The 16,047-nt window shown below is 38.8% G+C and overlaps 1 protein-coding gene across 1 annotated transcript in view; it reads left to right on the top strand.

The window, feature by feature from the left end:
• The window catches only part of parp4 (poly (ADP-ribose) polymerase family, member 4), a 30,526-nt gene extending 18,688 nt beyond the window's left edge, over nucleotides 1–11,838 (top strand). Inside the window, exons 6-15 of the mRNA XM_086091232.1 lie at nucleotides 4,222–4,378; nucleotides 6,196–6,337; nucleotides 6,967–7,094; nucleotides 7,211–7,342; nucleotides 8,920–9,006; nucleotides 9,078–9,242; nucleotides 10,306–10,443; nucleotides 10,534–10,723; nucleotides 11,576–11,628; nucleotides 11,761–11,838. Of these exons, the coding sequence (XP_085947358.1) occupies nucleotides 4,222–4,378; nucleotides 6,196–6,337; nucleotides 6,967–7,094; nucleotides 7,211–7,342; nucleotides 8,920–9,006; nucleotides 9,078–9,242; nucleotides 10,306–10,443; nucleotides 10,534–10,723; nucleotides 11,576–11,628; nucleotides 11,761–11,838 (1,270 nt within the window). The remainder of the gene's footprint in view (nucleotides 1–4,221; nucleotides 4,379–6,195; nucleotides 6,338–6,966; nucleotides 7,095–7,210; nucleotides 7,343–8,919; nucleotides 9,007–9,077; nucleotides 9,243–10,305; nucleotides 10,444–10,533; nucleotides 10,724–11,575; nucleotides 11,629–11,760) is intronic.
• Nucleotides 11,839–16,047: the final 4,209 nt, after the last annotated feature.

The following is a 16,047-nucleotide window of genomic DNA, read 5'->3' as shown; positions in this document are numbered from 1 at the left end:
AGGCAAAATTAGGCGATCAATAAGCCGCCTCATTATTGTTATCATTATTAGTATTTATAATTATTCCCAATGTGTTTTTTATGGATCTTCATCGAACATCTCGACAGCTTTGTGGACTGCATTGTGAACGACTTAATTGACTCATTTATTTCCTTTATTTATTCATTTGCAGGACAAAGCATCACGTTCCATAGCAAAGATGCTTGTACCTGACTGTATTTTAGCTCATTTTTATCCGTATGGTCTTGTGTCTATATAATAGTTTATGTAGCCTTTTATACTGCAATGACATTTGTTCAGACGGGCAAATTACTGTAGGCGCTTAAATTGTTGTGCGGCGCGCAATTATGTAATGCGTGCAGTATTTGTCGACATTAATTGTCATTAATATGATTTATTGCATGAAGCTTTTTCAAGATAGGTGATCAATAAAAGAAGACGAGCGTTTAAAATGTTTAATTAAGTTCATTTGTGTGCTTTCTGCTCCGCTGTGTACTTGTTGTCATCGGAGCAAGTCTGGAGCAAAACAAACATTAATGTGACCCAACATCCAGCAAACATGGCGTTTGAGGAATCGAAATGCACCACATTTGTCACTGTTTTCCCATGTCATCAGAATGTGCGGATTGCATATGGTACGTCCAGACTTGACATGGCGGCTCGTAAAGTTTCATATTCAGTTTGTTTTCCATTAATACCAACTTTGGCACAGAAATGTTCGTACGCAAAGTTTTGGCCTCATTTTGATCGTACGCAAGCTTTATAAATAAACCCCCAGATGAGTACAAAGAGCCCTGACTGTTTTACTCTGACTGCATCTATCAGCTTTTATCTTCTCTTTATAGTAGAGTGTGCGGACCAAACACACTCCACAGTTTCTTTGGGGAGAGGTGGGGCGGAGTTTTTCTTACCTCATTTGAAGTCATGTCTTCGTTTGCCAACTGTGGCTGTTGCTTTAAGATCGTGCACATACTCGCACACGCACTATGAACGAGTCTGACACAGATGCTGCAGTTACGCTTTGGGCCAGAGGTGGCAGTCGCGAGTAAAAAAAAAAAAAGTGACAAATTGCACAAAGATCCTTTACACAAACCTATTATATATCCAGCCTGTTTTCCATGTCTCCTACAGCCAACACAGGTGGGAATCGTTACCAGGCTTCTCCAGAGCTTGCTAATTAGCTGATGATAGGAATCACCTGTGTTGGCTGCGGGAGACATGGAAAACAGGTTGGATACCGGTCCCCGAGGACCAGGGTTGAGGACCACTGATATAAACCTTATATGATACATATTTATTAGTCTAATATAGCCTATTTATTTGAAATGCATAATCCTCAGGCTTAAGTATTTGGAATTTATAAAGTATAATTACCGGTACTTTTTTATTTATTTATTTTATTTTGGGGGGGGATTTCTGCATTCAGTTTCATCCCAAAAACCTAAAAATGTATTAAAAAAAAATAATTTAAAAAAGGCTAATTAGCATGTTACACGCTGAATTTTACGGTAGTCGGCCACCATGTTGCCCATAATGCACCTTTTGAAGGTTCTTACAAGCTATTTACAATACATTTGAAGTTTGCTTTCATTGTTATGTGATTCCTTATTGATTTTCTATTCATCTTATTCTATTCATTTAATCAAAGATGTCTTTGCTTATTCATTGTTCTGTTTTTGTTTTTGAGGAGAACCATCCATGGTCTTTCTGGGGCACCCAGTGAGTGAAGAAACGCTCACAACCGTGATTACTATTAACTCTTTGACTGCCAGACGTTTTCAGAAAAGGGATGCCGCCAGTGCCAGCCGATTTAAGCATTTTGACTGATCTTTCAAGGTCCACAGAAAATGTTCTGTTTGGACTATGGAAACACACGTACTACCAAATGAAAGATTGGACTTTCATCTTTCATTTTTTCATTTTTGTTTCTACCTTATTCCGTTCTTTAGTAATCAACAATAGAAAATGGTTAGTTTGACCCAATTTCGCCTGTTTTGGACCAAAATACGGAGAAATCAAGCTTTTAGTGAAACGATATTATTTCATGCATTCTAGTGAATTTTACACTTCTTTTTGTCCATGAATGATGCCACAAACACCTAAATAGTGCTTTACTTCTATAAAACACTACCACCAAGAATGAAAAAGTGTTTTTTGATAGCAAAATACGTTTATTTACATTCAACAGTGTAACAATTTGACAACAATTTGGCAAACTATTTACAAATGTGTGCAACTGTGGTACTATTTACAAATATGTGGATGTTTCAACGACAGTTTTTCTTTTTGTAACACTCTCCTGCGTGCAAAGAGACGCAACAGCATTTGCACAACAGATTGCCTCTTCGCGTGCGCCACTTTCTTGCAGGCCGTTTTTTTCCGGGGAATAGCAAGTATATACTGCAGTGTGTCATCAAGTCTAATATCAGGATCATGCTACGGTTACGTTACGGTTTCGTTACGTCTCGCTTCCCCGTGTCCTTCAGTTGCTATACCGGGTGGTAGGAGATGTTCTGATCCATTTTATCCACTCCATTCATGGTGGCATCGTAGTCCAGAAACAGTGTCTTCTCCGTGATCAGACTGTACCCGCTCCTCCGATGAATATGCATTGGACTCGGGGTACTCTTCATTGTCCGATCGAATGTCCGCTTGTGCAGCTCCGCGTTTTCCGGCCTTAGCAGCGCTAGCCGCGCTAGCCGCGCTTAGCCGGTGAGGCTTACTACGTGTTCATAACAGTCACGCCAAAGCTTCCAACTTTGGCGTAGAGCTCGGATTCATCATCATCATCATCATCAATCTGCATTGGTCGATGCCAACTCTCCATCGCCCGATCGAATGTCCGATTGTGTAGAAGTACCCGGCCGGCTATTGTGCGCGTTTTCCGGCCTTAGCAGCGCTAGCCGCGCTAGCCGCGCTTAGCCGGTGAGGCTTACTACGTGTTCATAACAGTCACGCCAAAGCTTCCAACTTTGGCGTAGAGCTCGTTGTCATCATCATCGTTGACATCAATGCGCTTTTTAGTATTGATTGATGCTTTCCGTCTTTGAAAAAAATGCTCAAGCGTGAGCTGCTTGCAACCGGTTGCTTGGGCAGCCATTGTGGGCTTATTCAGCCATGTCTCCTCAACACTCTAGCTCCGCCTCACGTCTTCTACTGACGCCCACGGTGGGCGGCCCATCCAACCTTGTGCAAAGAGAGTCATCGCTGCCCTCTAGGGGCCAAAACGAGTCTTTGACTAATCAGATCTGCCTGATACTTTCAGCACAGCTGCCCAAGGCTTTCCTGCACCCGTTTTTGAAAAAAAAAAAAAAAAACATAGGGGACGTCTTTTAACGTCCTCGGCGCCCTTCCCTAGGTTTATGCTAAACGTTTTATAACGTTTATGGCAGTCAAAGAGTTAAAAGAGCCAAAATATTTTTTAAATTGAGAAATTATAAAATAAGAATAAAGTATTACTGAATGGGAAAAACATTGGGGGGGCGGGGGGTGTACATAAGTGTTTTTCTCTTAGCAGCAATGAGATGCTATTTATTGTGTATAGGTAACTTGATTATTATGCAATGTAAACAATATACTATGTATTTTAAATAAATACTCTCATTATTATTAATTTAAAGTAATTATACTTTATTAATACTAAATACATAAACCTGAGGATTAAGCATTTCAAATAAATAGGCATTATTAGACTAATGAATATCTATCATGTAAGGGTTTTGGTAGATTTGTGTTAAATGTATCTAAAAAAGAAATGTAAATGGGAACTTGTCATGTAAAAAAAAAAAGAAGAAGTCTTAAGTTAGACTTAAATATTTCTGTGAGTGTAAAGCTCTACAGTTTACTTATTGTATAATAGCATTTTGGACTTAAAATGTACGGAACAAATTAGTGGTGGGAACGTCCATTCTTCAACCCAACAATCGATGCGTTTGACTCTCTTCTTAGTGGTTTACTGCTACCTTGTGTTGGAGTGAAACATCATGGGATTGAACGTACAGATGCTGGCAGTCTTGGAAAGGGCATATACTTCAGCGATAGCATGAGGTTAGTAAGCATTAAGAACATGCTTTTAAACATTGAATATCCTGACACACTTGTTTTTCGGCACTCGACCGCTGTGCACTGTTTTTACCTTTTCACCCACACAAAACCATCTTCATCTCCGCATATCCTCCTCTACCTTCCATAAAGCATCTGCCAAAAATACTCTAAACCCAGTGTCACGGACGGCTCTCGGCTGCTGCTGGTTTGTGACGTAGCCCTGGGGCGCTGCCTGGAGCTTTACCAGAGAGACCCCACTCTGACTCGGGCCCCTGAGGGGCACAACAGTGTGCATGCTGTCCATCGCACAGCCACCGCTCACTCAGAGTTTGAGGTAGGGCTCTCAATTTTATCTGTGTGACTAAATAGTTAAGTTCAGGGTGTTAATCAATGGTATTGATACAATATTATTATTGTACAGGCAGATTTGTGTGTTGAAGCTCTTGTATTGCAATTACATTAGCATCTGCTTGGTGAAGTTCAATTTACAACATTCACTTTTCACATCCAATTTTACCCAAAAAGAAAAACTGCTGACGGGATGAAGCTGAAGTTTATTAATTCCCGTTCCCAGAATGCAATAAGACGCAGATAATCAAAGCAGTAATTCGTCACATATCTAGTTGTGTGGATTATCAAGTTGTTGATTGATGCAAAAGTTTGTCTTCCCAATAGTCTTTGTTGATCAAAACGTTGATTTGTTCTCTTGTTGATCAGTTTTGGTCCAGTAGCATTGGATAACTAAGGTTGCATAAAACCTTCTGAATTATTGTAGTAATCAATTCATTTAACACATTAGTATTTGTATTATCATATTTAATATCAATATCTATATCAAATCAACATTTAATATCATAATTTTAAATATTAGTTTAACGAACAAAATTTTCTTCGAAAAATTACCTCTATTCACTTACTATTTTTGTGGCACTGACTATTGTGACTACTCTGTTGCGCTCCCAAATGGACGTCTCTTGAATGTGTGTAGTCAGTGACGAGAGCGCGGCATGGGGGAGGGTGACTCTCCCAATCGCATTTTGTTTCTTTAGGAACGCAAGGAAGGCTTACCTCGCTTTCTTTATACTCGTAAACAACAATAGCGGCGTATGTACAAAATGTATTAAACCGGAAATTATTTTTGAAGAATGAATCTCATAGTTATGTTGGTAACCAAATAAATCATATGGAGCAAACTTGTAATTACAGTCGAGGTTCCTTTTAAATTTAACGAGCAATAAATGAGTAATTTTTTAGAAATGTTTTATTTCTTTTTAATAGTGTGTTTGCACTTATTTCGATATTGCATTTTATTTATATTGATTCCATTTTGTCTATTCATTTCAATGGAAAAAAAAATTACCTTGCTTTTTGAACGTTTTAGGTTATAAACGTGACCATATAGCCAATTACTTTTGGAACTTGGCATTCCACTGTATTTTTAAAACCACTCCTGCGGCACAGCTATAGGTGTGGGGGACGATGTTCTCACACATGGACACTCTCGGGACACTTAACAGCGGCCAGCTTTACATCATCAAGTGGAGATCTTCTTGCAGTTCCTTATAAAACATTTTGCACATGTCGATCGCCTGCGTGGACTCTAGCAAGTCAGTTTATGCTTCCTCCATGTAGACAGTGTGCCTCTCCTGTAAATGGAATGAGAGGAGCCGCTCCATTTGCTGGCAAGCATGTCTACTTTGTTCACTCCCAGAACATCGCAAATGCCCAATTCTTACAGCATTCAATATGATAATAATATTAATGTGTTCAATGAAGTGATTGCTGCAATGATTCAAATGGTTTAGTTTGGATTTTGAAGCAAATGTTTACATAAAATGTCACACTATGAAGGTGGGGTTTGACTTAAGAGGTTTAGGCTTAGGTTACTCTAAATTGTCCGTAATTGTGAATGTGTTTGTGAATGGTTGTTTCTCTATATGCCCTGTGATTGACTGACAATCAGCTCAGGCTGAACCCCGCCTCTCGCCCAGAAAATAGATGGATGAATATTAGTTTCCTCAATAATTAATGTAGCTTAACTGATTTGGTTGCACCTTCCTGTGTTTTTACAAAGAAACCTTGATCTAATTTCACTTAGAAAGAAAGGTTCAAATATGGCTGTAGCTAATTCTGTTCCACTCCATGCTCCAGGGTGATGAGTATGTGGTATTCAGTCCGGACCAGGTCAAACTGAAATATGTTGTCCGGTTCAGCATGGATGGAGACCAAGTGAAGGCGTTCAGCCCACCTGTAGATACCTCGGCTGAGTCTTGTCTGCCCCCTGCTGACATATGTGAGCACTGCACAGCACTCGCATGCTTGGTTATGCTGAACAAAGAAGTCACTTTGATATTTTATTTTTTTCATTTGAGGAGTCAACGGTAGGTTAGACTTAATTCTATTCTCTTTAAAAATGTGAATCATAAGGTCTCATCTCCACAAGATGCCATTCGTAGCTGATTACATTCAAGCCGGCAACGCTGTAAAATAAATAAATAAAAATACAAAAGTGATTTCACGTTGAAGAACCTCAGGGGCCGTGTTCACAAAGCTTCCTATTGTAGCATCGCTCCTAATTGGCACTAAAAGTTCCTTCACCAAGAGTTTTCTCTCAGGATCAGTTGGCAAAATAGCTGAGCTAAGTTTTTAGTACATTAACAACTCCCAAACTGATACAAGACTTAATGGACCATCCTGCCATTCCCACGGTGCGTGTGCATGTCAGCGAGCTGCGTGGAAAGTATTTATCATTACAAACGAGTGCAATGGATTAGAACCACTCCTTTTGTAAAACAATTTGATGTTTGTGGAGAAAAATAGAGGTACAGTATTATTTAAATATGATGGCATTGCCTATAACACTCCGGAGGAGAGACAACAATATCATGATAATGTGTGTGCGTGTGTGTATCTTCTTCTTAGCGGTCCTTCCTGATGATGATGATGATGATGATGATGATGATGATGGTCTTGGAAGCATAAAAAACCCATTGGACAACGTAACTGCAGAACTGCTGGACAACTCAGGGCAGCAGCTCCCCCTGCGGGCTGTACACGTGAAATGCAAGTTGAGCATTTTTCACATTAAGTGACTTTGGTTATATGTCTTCACGTTGCACCATCATTGGAGGACAGTCATTTATTTTATCATGTTATCTTTTTGTAGGTCATCATATTCCAAAAGTACACCAATCAGAGCAACGTGCCCACTGAAGCCAAGTATGTCTTCCCTTTGGACGAATATGCAGCCGTGTGTGGCTTTGAAGCCTTCATTAATGAGAAACATGTGGTGGGACAGGTACAGTATCTTGTCAAATCCGCTAACCTGAGCCGTCTCTCTGTTCAAAGGGTTAAAACTCTTCGTTGCCCTCTTACACAGTAACGCGGTGTTGAAGGGGGACAGGAGCCTCTTTAAGTCGACGTTGAGAAAGACTCATCTCGGTTTCTAACTGCCTTAATTTTATACCGTCAGTCCAGTCTTAATTCAGTTCAGCGCTACGAACAAATACCTTATTTGAGTAACCAAATTGCAAAAAAAAAAAAAAAAAAACAAGGCACTAAACTGAACATGATATTTTTACAGCAGCTCTTTCTCGAATGGACTTGGGCTTTTGTAATTGACCTAGATAAGTTTAGCTATCTTTATAAAGATGGTTCGGACTCGTTACTAATTGCTGGTTAACTTAAATACACTATGGGGTCGTTTTTATGACAGTGATCATTTATATTCATATTCATTCACTAAATGGTCTAAATGGAAAACTTAATAAGAATGACAAAAATAGCTTTAAATTTAAGACAGAAGATTTAATAGCAAAAGCAATAGCCCAAAAGTTGCAATAGCCAAAAAGTAATACAAAATGAAAATAGGCAAAAAGAATGAAAATTTAATAAACCAAATATTGCTTTCAAGTTTGGTTTGGTTTGGTTTATTGAACATATAAATGCAATATAAAAAGTGAAAGAAAGAAAGGAAAATAATTATTAGTAAAGTTAGAATGTACATGTTCAAAGGGAGTAGGAAGAAGTACAAGAACTTATCTAGTTTATTATAAACCTAATGATGACCACATTTCATTGATGTTAATATACATTTGGCTAATAATATGTAATTTGGTCGCATTTTGTTAATGTAATGGCTTAAATTTTAATAAAAGGCTGCACGTGGGAGTAGTGGGCATGTCACACAGTCAGGAGATCGGCCATATCTCTATGTAGAGTTGGTTTTCTGCTGATATAGAATTTTCCTCCCATATTCCAAAAATGTGCATGTTAAGTAGAGGTGTGAATGGTTGTTTATTTTATAAATATAATCAGCTGAGACTGCATTTCCCCGCCACCCAAATGAGGACAAGCAGCATACATAATGGATAAATAATGGATTGATGGATGAGCATTAAAAAACAACAACAACAAAAACAGCTCAGGCTTTTTTGCTCTTTCTTAAGCCTGCATCCTTTATTGTCATACACATGCTGGAATAGGTACAAATGATAAAGCCGGAATCTTTTTTCTTATTTCACCCAACTCTTGGTGTTATTTTTCTTCACTGCTTATGTTTGCGTATTGAGACTGGTCCTTCTTTTAAAATGTTAAAGACCCCCCAAATATAACAGCGCAGTTTATCCATTTACCTTTTGTGAGGTATGCTGGCATTTTATGTGACAATCTAGCTACAGAAAAAATATGAGAAAAAGGCAAACGAGCGAAACACACAAACATCACACATATTTAAAATTGTTTTGACGAACATATTCTCTATTTAAGACTTTATATGAACAGAACAGAATAGATAGTCAAAACAGTCAGCAATAGGCAGTAATTCAGAATTCAGTCGCGTGTCTGATCTTTTCCATGCATGTCTTTGTCTGTCAGGTGAAGGAGAAAGAGGAGGCCCGTAAGCAGTACAAGCAGGCTGTAGAGAAGGGCCATGGAGCCTACCTCATGGACCAGGACGCCCCAGTAAGCAAGCCACACAAGTCGTCAATAGAGCTGATGTCACATGCAGTGCGGCCTCTAACCCTTGCTTGCAGGATGTTTTCACCATCAGCGTGGGCAACCTGCCAGCAGGCGCCAGCATGCTCATTAAAGTGACCTTTGTGTCCGAGCTCATTGTCAAGGACGGGAGTGTTTTCTTTGCCCTGCCTGGTAGTGTTGCACCGTGGCAGGAAAGGGCAGCGCTCAACCAGACTACGCAGGTGAGACCGACCTGGCTAGGATTCAAAGAGAAACTACAGGGTTTCCCTCACTAACTTTTTAAATAGTGGGGCACGTATTGTTACCAGGTATCGGTATTGGGCCGATAACCAGCTTAATTTCAAGAAAAGAAAAACAATTAGAAGAATAGAAAAATTCCATTAATTTCATGCAATTTTAAGGGAAAATGCTATATTGGGATGTTTAGGTCTTTGTTTAAAATTATCTGTTATTGTTTTTTGGGGGAGGGTGGGAATTTTATGTATCAAAAGTGTTAGTGTTAGTCAGTACTTTCTATTTGTATCGGTGATTACTCAAGAGTTGACTACTTGTACTGGTATCTGCCTGACAAATACGAGCATCCCTATTTTTAAACATTGCGAAAATGTAAGTGCATAATTTAGAATTTAGGGAAAAAATGAAGAAAATGTAAGAGGCCATATTGCCCTATTTTAGTGGTCATATTTTGTGAATAATATATGCTGTAAGTGATTTAAGTGGCATTAAAATGACGTTTTTAAATCTTAAACATGCAGATAACTTGCTTCGCTCCTATGTTGTTTGATTCACCATTGTGCTGTGTGATCAGGAAATCGCTGTCTGATTAGCTATAAAATAGCAGCTGTTTTGGCATGTGACGGTGCATCAGAAAAATCTGGCTGATACAATATGCACTTATCTTTAAGTGTGTGTGCTAATAAAGTCATCGGTCCCCTCAGAGAGTTCAGCCTGGACATGTCCATTGAGATGCCGTATGAGATCAGCAGCGTGCAATGTGCATTACGCACAAAGTCAAGATGAAGGTTGGTCACATTATTACTTTCATGTATTATTATTGCATCGTCACAAACTACTTTTTGAACACGCTGCTTCTTTAAAATTGTGCAGCATTTGTTTTTGTACTTTTCAGGACAGTTTTCATATTTTAGTTCACATAAAAATGTGTGATCAGTAGTCTGCCTTTCAACATCACACATTATCCCGATGTCGTGACAGTGCTGATAATTTTACTCTCTCTGATCACAATATTAATACATTTAATATACCCTGAGTGTTATCCCGCAGAGGACCGACTACAAGGCGGTAGTGAGTGTGCTGCCAGGGCAGGGCATGGCTCCAGAAGCATTCCAGCTGTCAATCACTCTGTCGGAGGTACATCTGCCTCGGATGTGGGTGGAGGAACACCCTGACAAGGACAGCCAGGTCTGACAGTTTGGTGTCTGTCTGTCAGCCTTCATCTGCAGCTTCACTCCAAGAATTGTTTTTTTTATGACCTGATTGTCGATCCCACAGGCCTGCATGTTAGTTTTCTACCCTAATTTTGACATCAAGCCCACTTCTGGATCCGATGAAGTTGTCATTTTGCTGGACACGTCAGAGTCCATGCGGGGAGAGCCTTTACTCTCGGCCCAGAGGATTGCCCAGCATGTCATCAGAACACTGAAGGGTGACCTTAAAATCAACATCATCTTGTTTAGCACAGGTCAGTACCGCATTTTTTTAAATATTTTTTTGTGACTGATCCCTTAGCGCTGCTCAGTCTGTCAAGCTTTTGAAAAAACAAAACAATTCCATAGTCTGCTCTCTAGAGAGAAAAACATATCCAACAGTGTAAATTTAACACAAAAGCAATTTAACTTTGAAAACACATCAAATAATATAATAAAAATTCAGATGAAAGCTAGCATAGCATGCAGATAGAGGAGCAAAAAATCAACCACAGCATGGTGTATGATATAGACAATGGTATTTACGAATTAGGGATGTTCGATACCACTTGTTTTGAGACCGATACTGATACTCAAATCTTCAGTACTCACCGATACCGATATCAAGTGCCGATACATTAGTACTTAGGATACATAGAATAAAAAAAAAATTAAAAAACAATGACAGATTTTTTTTAAAGACCTATGTATCCCAATTATAGCAAATGTTCTTAAAATTGCTTGAAATTAATGGCAATTATATTCTTTCAATTTGCTCATAAAAGTCATTTTGCATAGAGCACACAAAATGAATTTAAAAAAATAGATTAATAAAATTAAACAAATAATCCAGTGGCCAAGAAAAAAAAGTTCCAATTAAAATATGTGGTTGTAAAACAGTAGGGCTGCAACTATCAAGTATTTTAGTATACATATACATACAGAGGAGAAGTATGTTACTGCATCATTGGTCATGCGTTCACTAAGCCAAGTCAGCCAGTTCGTCCATTTTGTTGGGCACAGAGCATACTAGGTCAGTCTATGGAAGCAGTGTTCGATATAATCGCTGGCCAGGTTTGACCAGTACGCCAGTGTGCTTCTCTCTGCGCTGTATGTGTCTCTGCCAGTCAAGACTCACCCGACATGTTTTGCTCTTTGCTATCACTGGTACCCTTCTGGGGTGGCATCACCAAAAAAAAGCATACATTCAAATAAAAAGTTATAAAGTAAGTTTAGATGCTCATGTAGCTGAGGTAGTACGGTATTTTCAGAAGCCGATTTGGTTTAATCTGAGTTTGTTTGCCTGTTGTAGGCCACCCTGCTCGGAAACCTGAGCGGCCAGGAGCTAAGAACCATGGTGTCCACCAGTGAACTGCAGAAGACGCGGTAAGAGGATGTGACCCTCTATAAAGTAACATAGGTTGTTATTTTCATGATGATGATGACGTGGTTGGTAAATGTGCTACAGTTTCTTCACAAGCTGACAGCGAGAGCGCTCATCAGAGACTATGAAGACGGAAGTCTGGATTCCAACGAAGCTGAGCATGAGGTATCATACAAATCTACAAACTAATAGGCCAGTCTAAGTGCTCTTTAACTGCGAAGCCACGCTCTTGTAGCACGTGCAGAATGAGGCTTGTATCTTTCTGAAATGACCAGGGATAACAACAGGGTTTGGGGAGAAAATGTGTTAATGCAGTGCCATCTGAGGGATCGAGTGTGTCGGATTTTCAATGTTTATTTTCGGCGTTGCAGCTTACATGCGGAGATTTCTCCAGATTCTCAGAATCTTTTGATATTGTGTAATATTGTATGTTGTTTATTCAATTCGGTCAAAGGATTTAAAAATCATTGTATTCTGTTTTTATTTACATGTCCATACTTCATAATTTTTTAACGTCATACAATAAAATGATTATACGGTGATCGATGCACACTTGAGTGCCATTATGCTTATATCCATTATTAAGCATATTCTGTTTTCGTTCATTTCTCTAAGTATGGGGTCATAATTCAGTATTTTATTCATCAAAAACCAACATGATGACAATAGTTTATTTGGTTTTATTTATTTATTTATTTATTTTATTTATTAAATTTTCGGGCCAAATTACTCCAAAAAAATTGTTCCAAAAGGCTACATACAACAGTAAAAATAATAATAATAATAAAAATACAGGTTTTAAAAGCAATCAGGAAAAAATATTTTGCATTTCTGTCCAAAAATTAAAAGTGCAAAAAAAAAATGTTTTTTAACAAATTGTATCTCTGTGTCCTCAGGGGGGAAAAAGCCAGTTTAAGTCCTTCATCATTGACTTAAGCAAAGAGTTCTCTATCCTGTCTCAGTTCACCAGCTTTGTGGCCATTGAAGAAAGGGTTTGTTTTGTTGTTCCTGTCACTTTGACCAGTTCACCTTTCACCTCTCCCAATATGTCAAGACACAAGTCTTTTTGACCTTTCTTTGTCAAGCATTTTTAATATGTACTTCAATGGTTTAACATTCCATTATGTTGTCAATGGTGGTAGTCAAATGTTCAATTGTACTGCTTCTTAGAGCTTTGTCTACATGTTTAAAAAATAGCCCGGTTAGCTCAGTCGGTAGAGCATTAGACTCTTAATCTCAGGGTTCGAGCCCCACGTTAGGCGGTAGTTTGATTTGTGGGATATTTTGACTAGTCTTAGTCATAGCTTTGTCTATTCCAGCCATTTTCACTGAAGCAACCCCCTTTTTTTTAAACTGGATTTTGACTGATTTTGCAAAGCCCACAGAATATTGTGTTATTTTGCTATAAAAACATGAAACCTACCAAAAAAAGGATTAGAGTCTCTTCTTTCATCAGGAAAAAACTGTATATTTCTATTTGTTTCTGTTTTGCAGCAATTAGCATTAGAATACAGCTAAGTTTCGTCATTATTCACATTCCTGGCAAAAACAATGGCAAAAAGAGCTTGTTGCCACATGGCCCTGGTTGATCTCTTATACTCTGCTGCCACCTGCTGGCCGTTTTATGTAATAACTACCATTGCTTTAAGCGACCTCTTCAGGTCAGAAGCTGTATCAAAGCCTTTTGTATGCTCTAGCATAAAATAAAAAATTTAAATCATGTATAAATACATTTTTGGGAGCACGGTCATATTTAAAAGAGAACGTATTTATACATTTTTGGGGAACAAATGAGTTAAAGGAAGATCGATGCCTAGGATTAAAGATGTGTTTTATAATGTCAGGCTGCTAATCGAATGGCAAATTGGCAACTCTGACTCATAAATCTGTAAATGTGTCTCTGTCAGCCATTAACCTCACCACATATTGAAAATACTCTACTGAAGACACCCAGAGAGGAAACAGTTGAAATAGTAAATGTGAGATTTTTGTTTTCCTGTTATTTCCTCCACCTTATATAGAACCAAATATTATGAGAATGTAATGATTTTTTAATGGATCAATATCTTGGTAAAAATATTGGAAATATAGAAACAGAAAATTTACAGATTATAGCATGAATTATTGAGGGCTCATTTGAGGGTTAATGCTGATTTCATACTGATTTTATACACAGTTTTCTTTTTCTTTTTTGCTGCAAGAGATAATAAAAGCAAAAATTAGACAATCCTTTTCTCTGTCATAATTGTTTCAGAAGTTCTGCCTGCTTTGGACAAAAGCATTTTTGTTCCGCAGTAGATCAAAATGAAACTTCACATTCTGTATATTATCATTGTCTAAGAGAAATCCTTTAGTCAGATGTGCCAACTCTTACGGATTGTCCGTATTTTGTTATGGAAATTACTGAACGCTGCTGCGTTTTGGCCATAGCATGAATATTCCAGATATTTTAAAAAGCCAGTAGCTCCGGTAACATAATGTCACTGTTCATCCACGAGCAGTAGAAGCTAGCCTGCTAGCAGACGCATCCACCAACTCAGTGACCTCGTGGTAAAGTCTCCGCCCTAAAACTGGGAAGTTGTGGGTTCAATCTTTGGACGGGTTTTACTAAAGACGACAACCTAAACAAAAACAAAACACCTGAAAAAGCAACCTCTGCAACAGTGCTTGTCAAAGTGTGGTACTCAAAAAGAATCACTGCATTAAATGTTCAAACTGAGCCCAATGTTACAGTGACCTCAACTTTTCAAAAAGTGACACTTGGTGTAAAAAGCTTTTTCTGTTCTTAACACTTGTTTGTTGTTTTGCGTTTTGAATGGAAGAATAAGCACTTAAATTCCCGCAGCCACATATTATCACATATTATCTGCCTGTGTGCAAATACATATACTGTAGTGTGGACTGTCATTTAAAATTTTTCTTCAAGCTCCTTGTTAGACAACAGTACGTTTTGCAGAAAGTACTGTAATGAACATTTGCAACTGTTCAAATATTCATTTGAAAGCACATCCACGAACAAAAGAGTATTTTAGAGGACGTTAACATATTAAGTACAACTGTCAAGTTTAAAGTGCATTAAAAAAAAAAAAATCCCCACCCAAAGTACAAATGCCTGTACCACTGCTGTATGCTGGGGAATTGCAGACTGGAGAAAGGACAGTAGGGCTTTTGACGGTGCTGAATTCTGAAATGCAGGAGGATGTCGACGGTGACAGTGAAGGGGTTGTGGAGAGTGGCTGGAAGGCAGCTTTACACACACAAAAATAAGTAAAGTAGGTTTAAAAGACTGTACAGTGAAATTGATTTTAAACCATTTTTAATAACTTAATCAAACGTGCAGAGAAGGGAAAAAAAGAAAAATTTTAACCTGGATTTAAAAGTTTTACACTCAGCACTCAGGGTTAACCACACTTTTGTTGGCAGCCATTTGCATGCAGCCTACTAGAAAAAAAAATTTTAAGCGCTTACCATGCCAGATGACACATTTGTGTGTGTTTCTCTGTGCTTAATAAATGGTGATAACCAGCTCAACTCTGAGAATTATTATTATTATTATTATTATTTTCTTCTTCTTAAGAGCTCAGTATTGTTCATTCGGAAATGTCATCATCATTGCTCTTTTTTTTTTTTTTTTTTTAATACATATATATATATATATATATATTTTTTTTTTTTTTTTGTTTGTGGGTGAGTATGTGTATGTGCGTGCGTGCGTGCGTGTATTTGTTAGCTCACCAGAAAACCTATTAGAAAAAAATCGCATACCGTTCACCTAAACCGAACACCAGGAGACCCGAGGGGACCGAAGAAAACCAAGGAAGGTGAAATCCAGCACCGACCAGACACCCCCCCCCAGAACTCCTCCCCAGCCCAAGAAACATCCAGACCCCAACAAATCCAAAAAACATAAAATCAGGGAGGCCTCAAGAGACCAAAGGAGAGACCGAGAAAAGGAAGGAAGGACAGACGAAGCCGCGTGAGATCCGCAGACACCAGCCTCCACCGATTCAATAACCTGAGGAGGAAACAGATTGTGTCTGAGTTTCGGTAGATGCTGGTGTGGTGGATCTGGCATGCATGAAAATCTCCACCAAAGAGGGGAGCCGTCGACCCCCGCCGGAACAGAGCAAGCGCAACACCTCAGGGCCCCCCAGGCCGCGGCAGCGCCAAAGGACGACCCCCGGGCCCCGCCAGGGCCACCGGCCGGAGAGCAAA

The sequence above is a fragment of the Leptonotus elevatus genome, chromosome 12, assembly GCF_054856555.1.
Source record: "Leptonotus elevatus isolate MCC_2025b chromosome 12, RoL_Lele_1.0, whole genome shotgun sequence".
Lineage (NCBI taxonomy): Eukaryota > Metazoa > Chordata > Actinopteri > Syngnathiformes > Syngnathidae > Leptonotus > Leptonotus elevatus.
The sequence above is the reverse complement of the archived record's forward strand: the minus strand, read 5'-3'. Positions and strand labels throughout refer to the sequence as shown.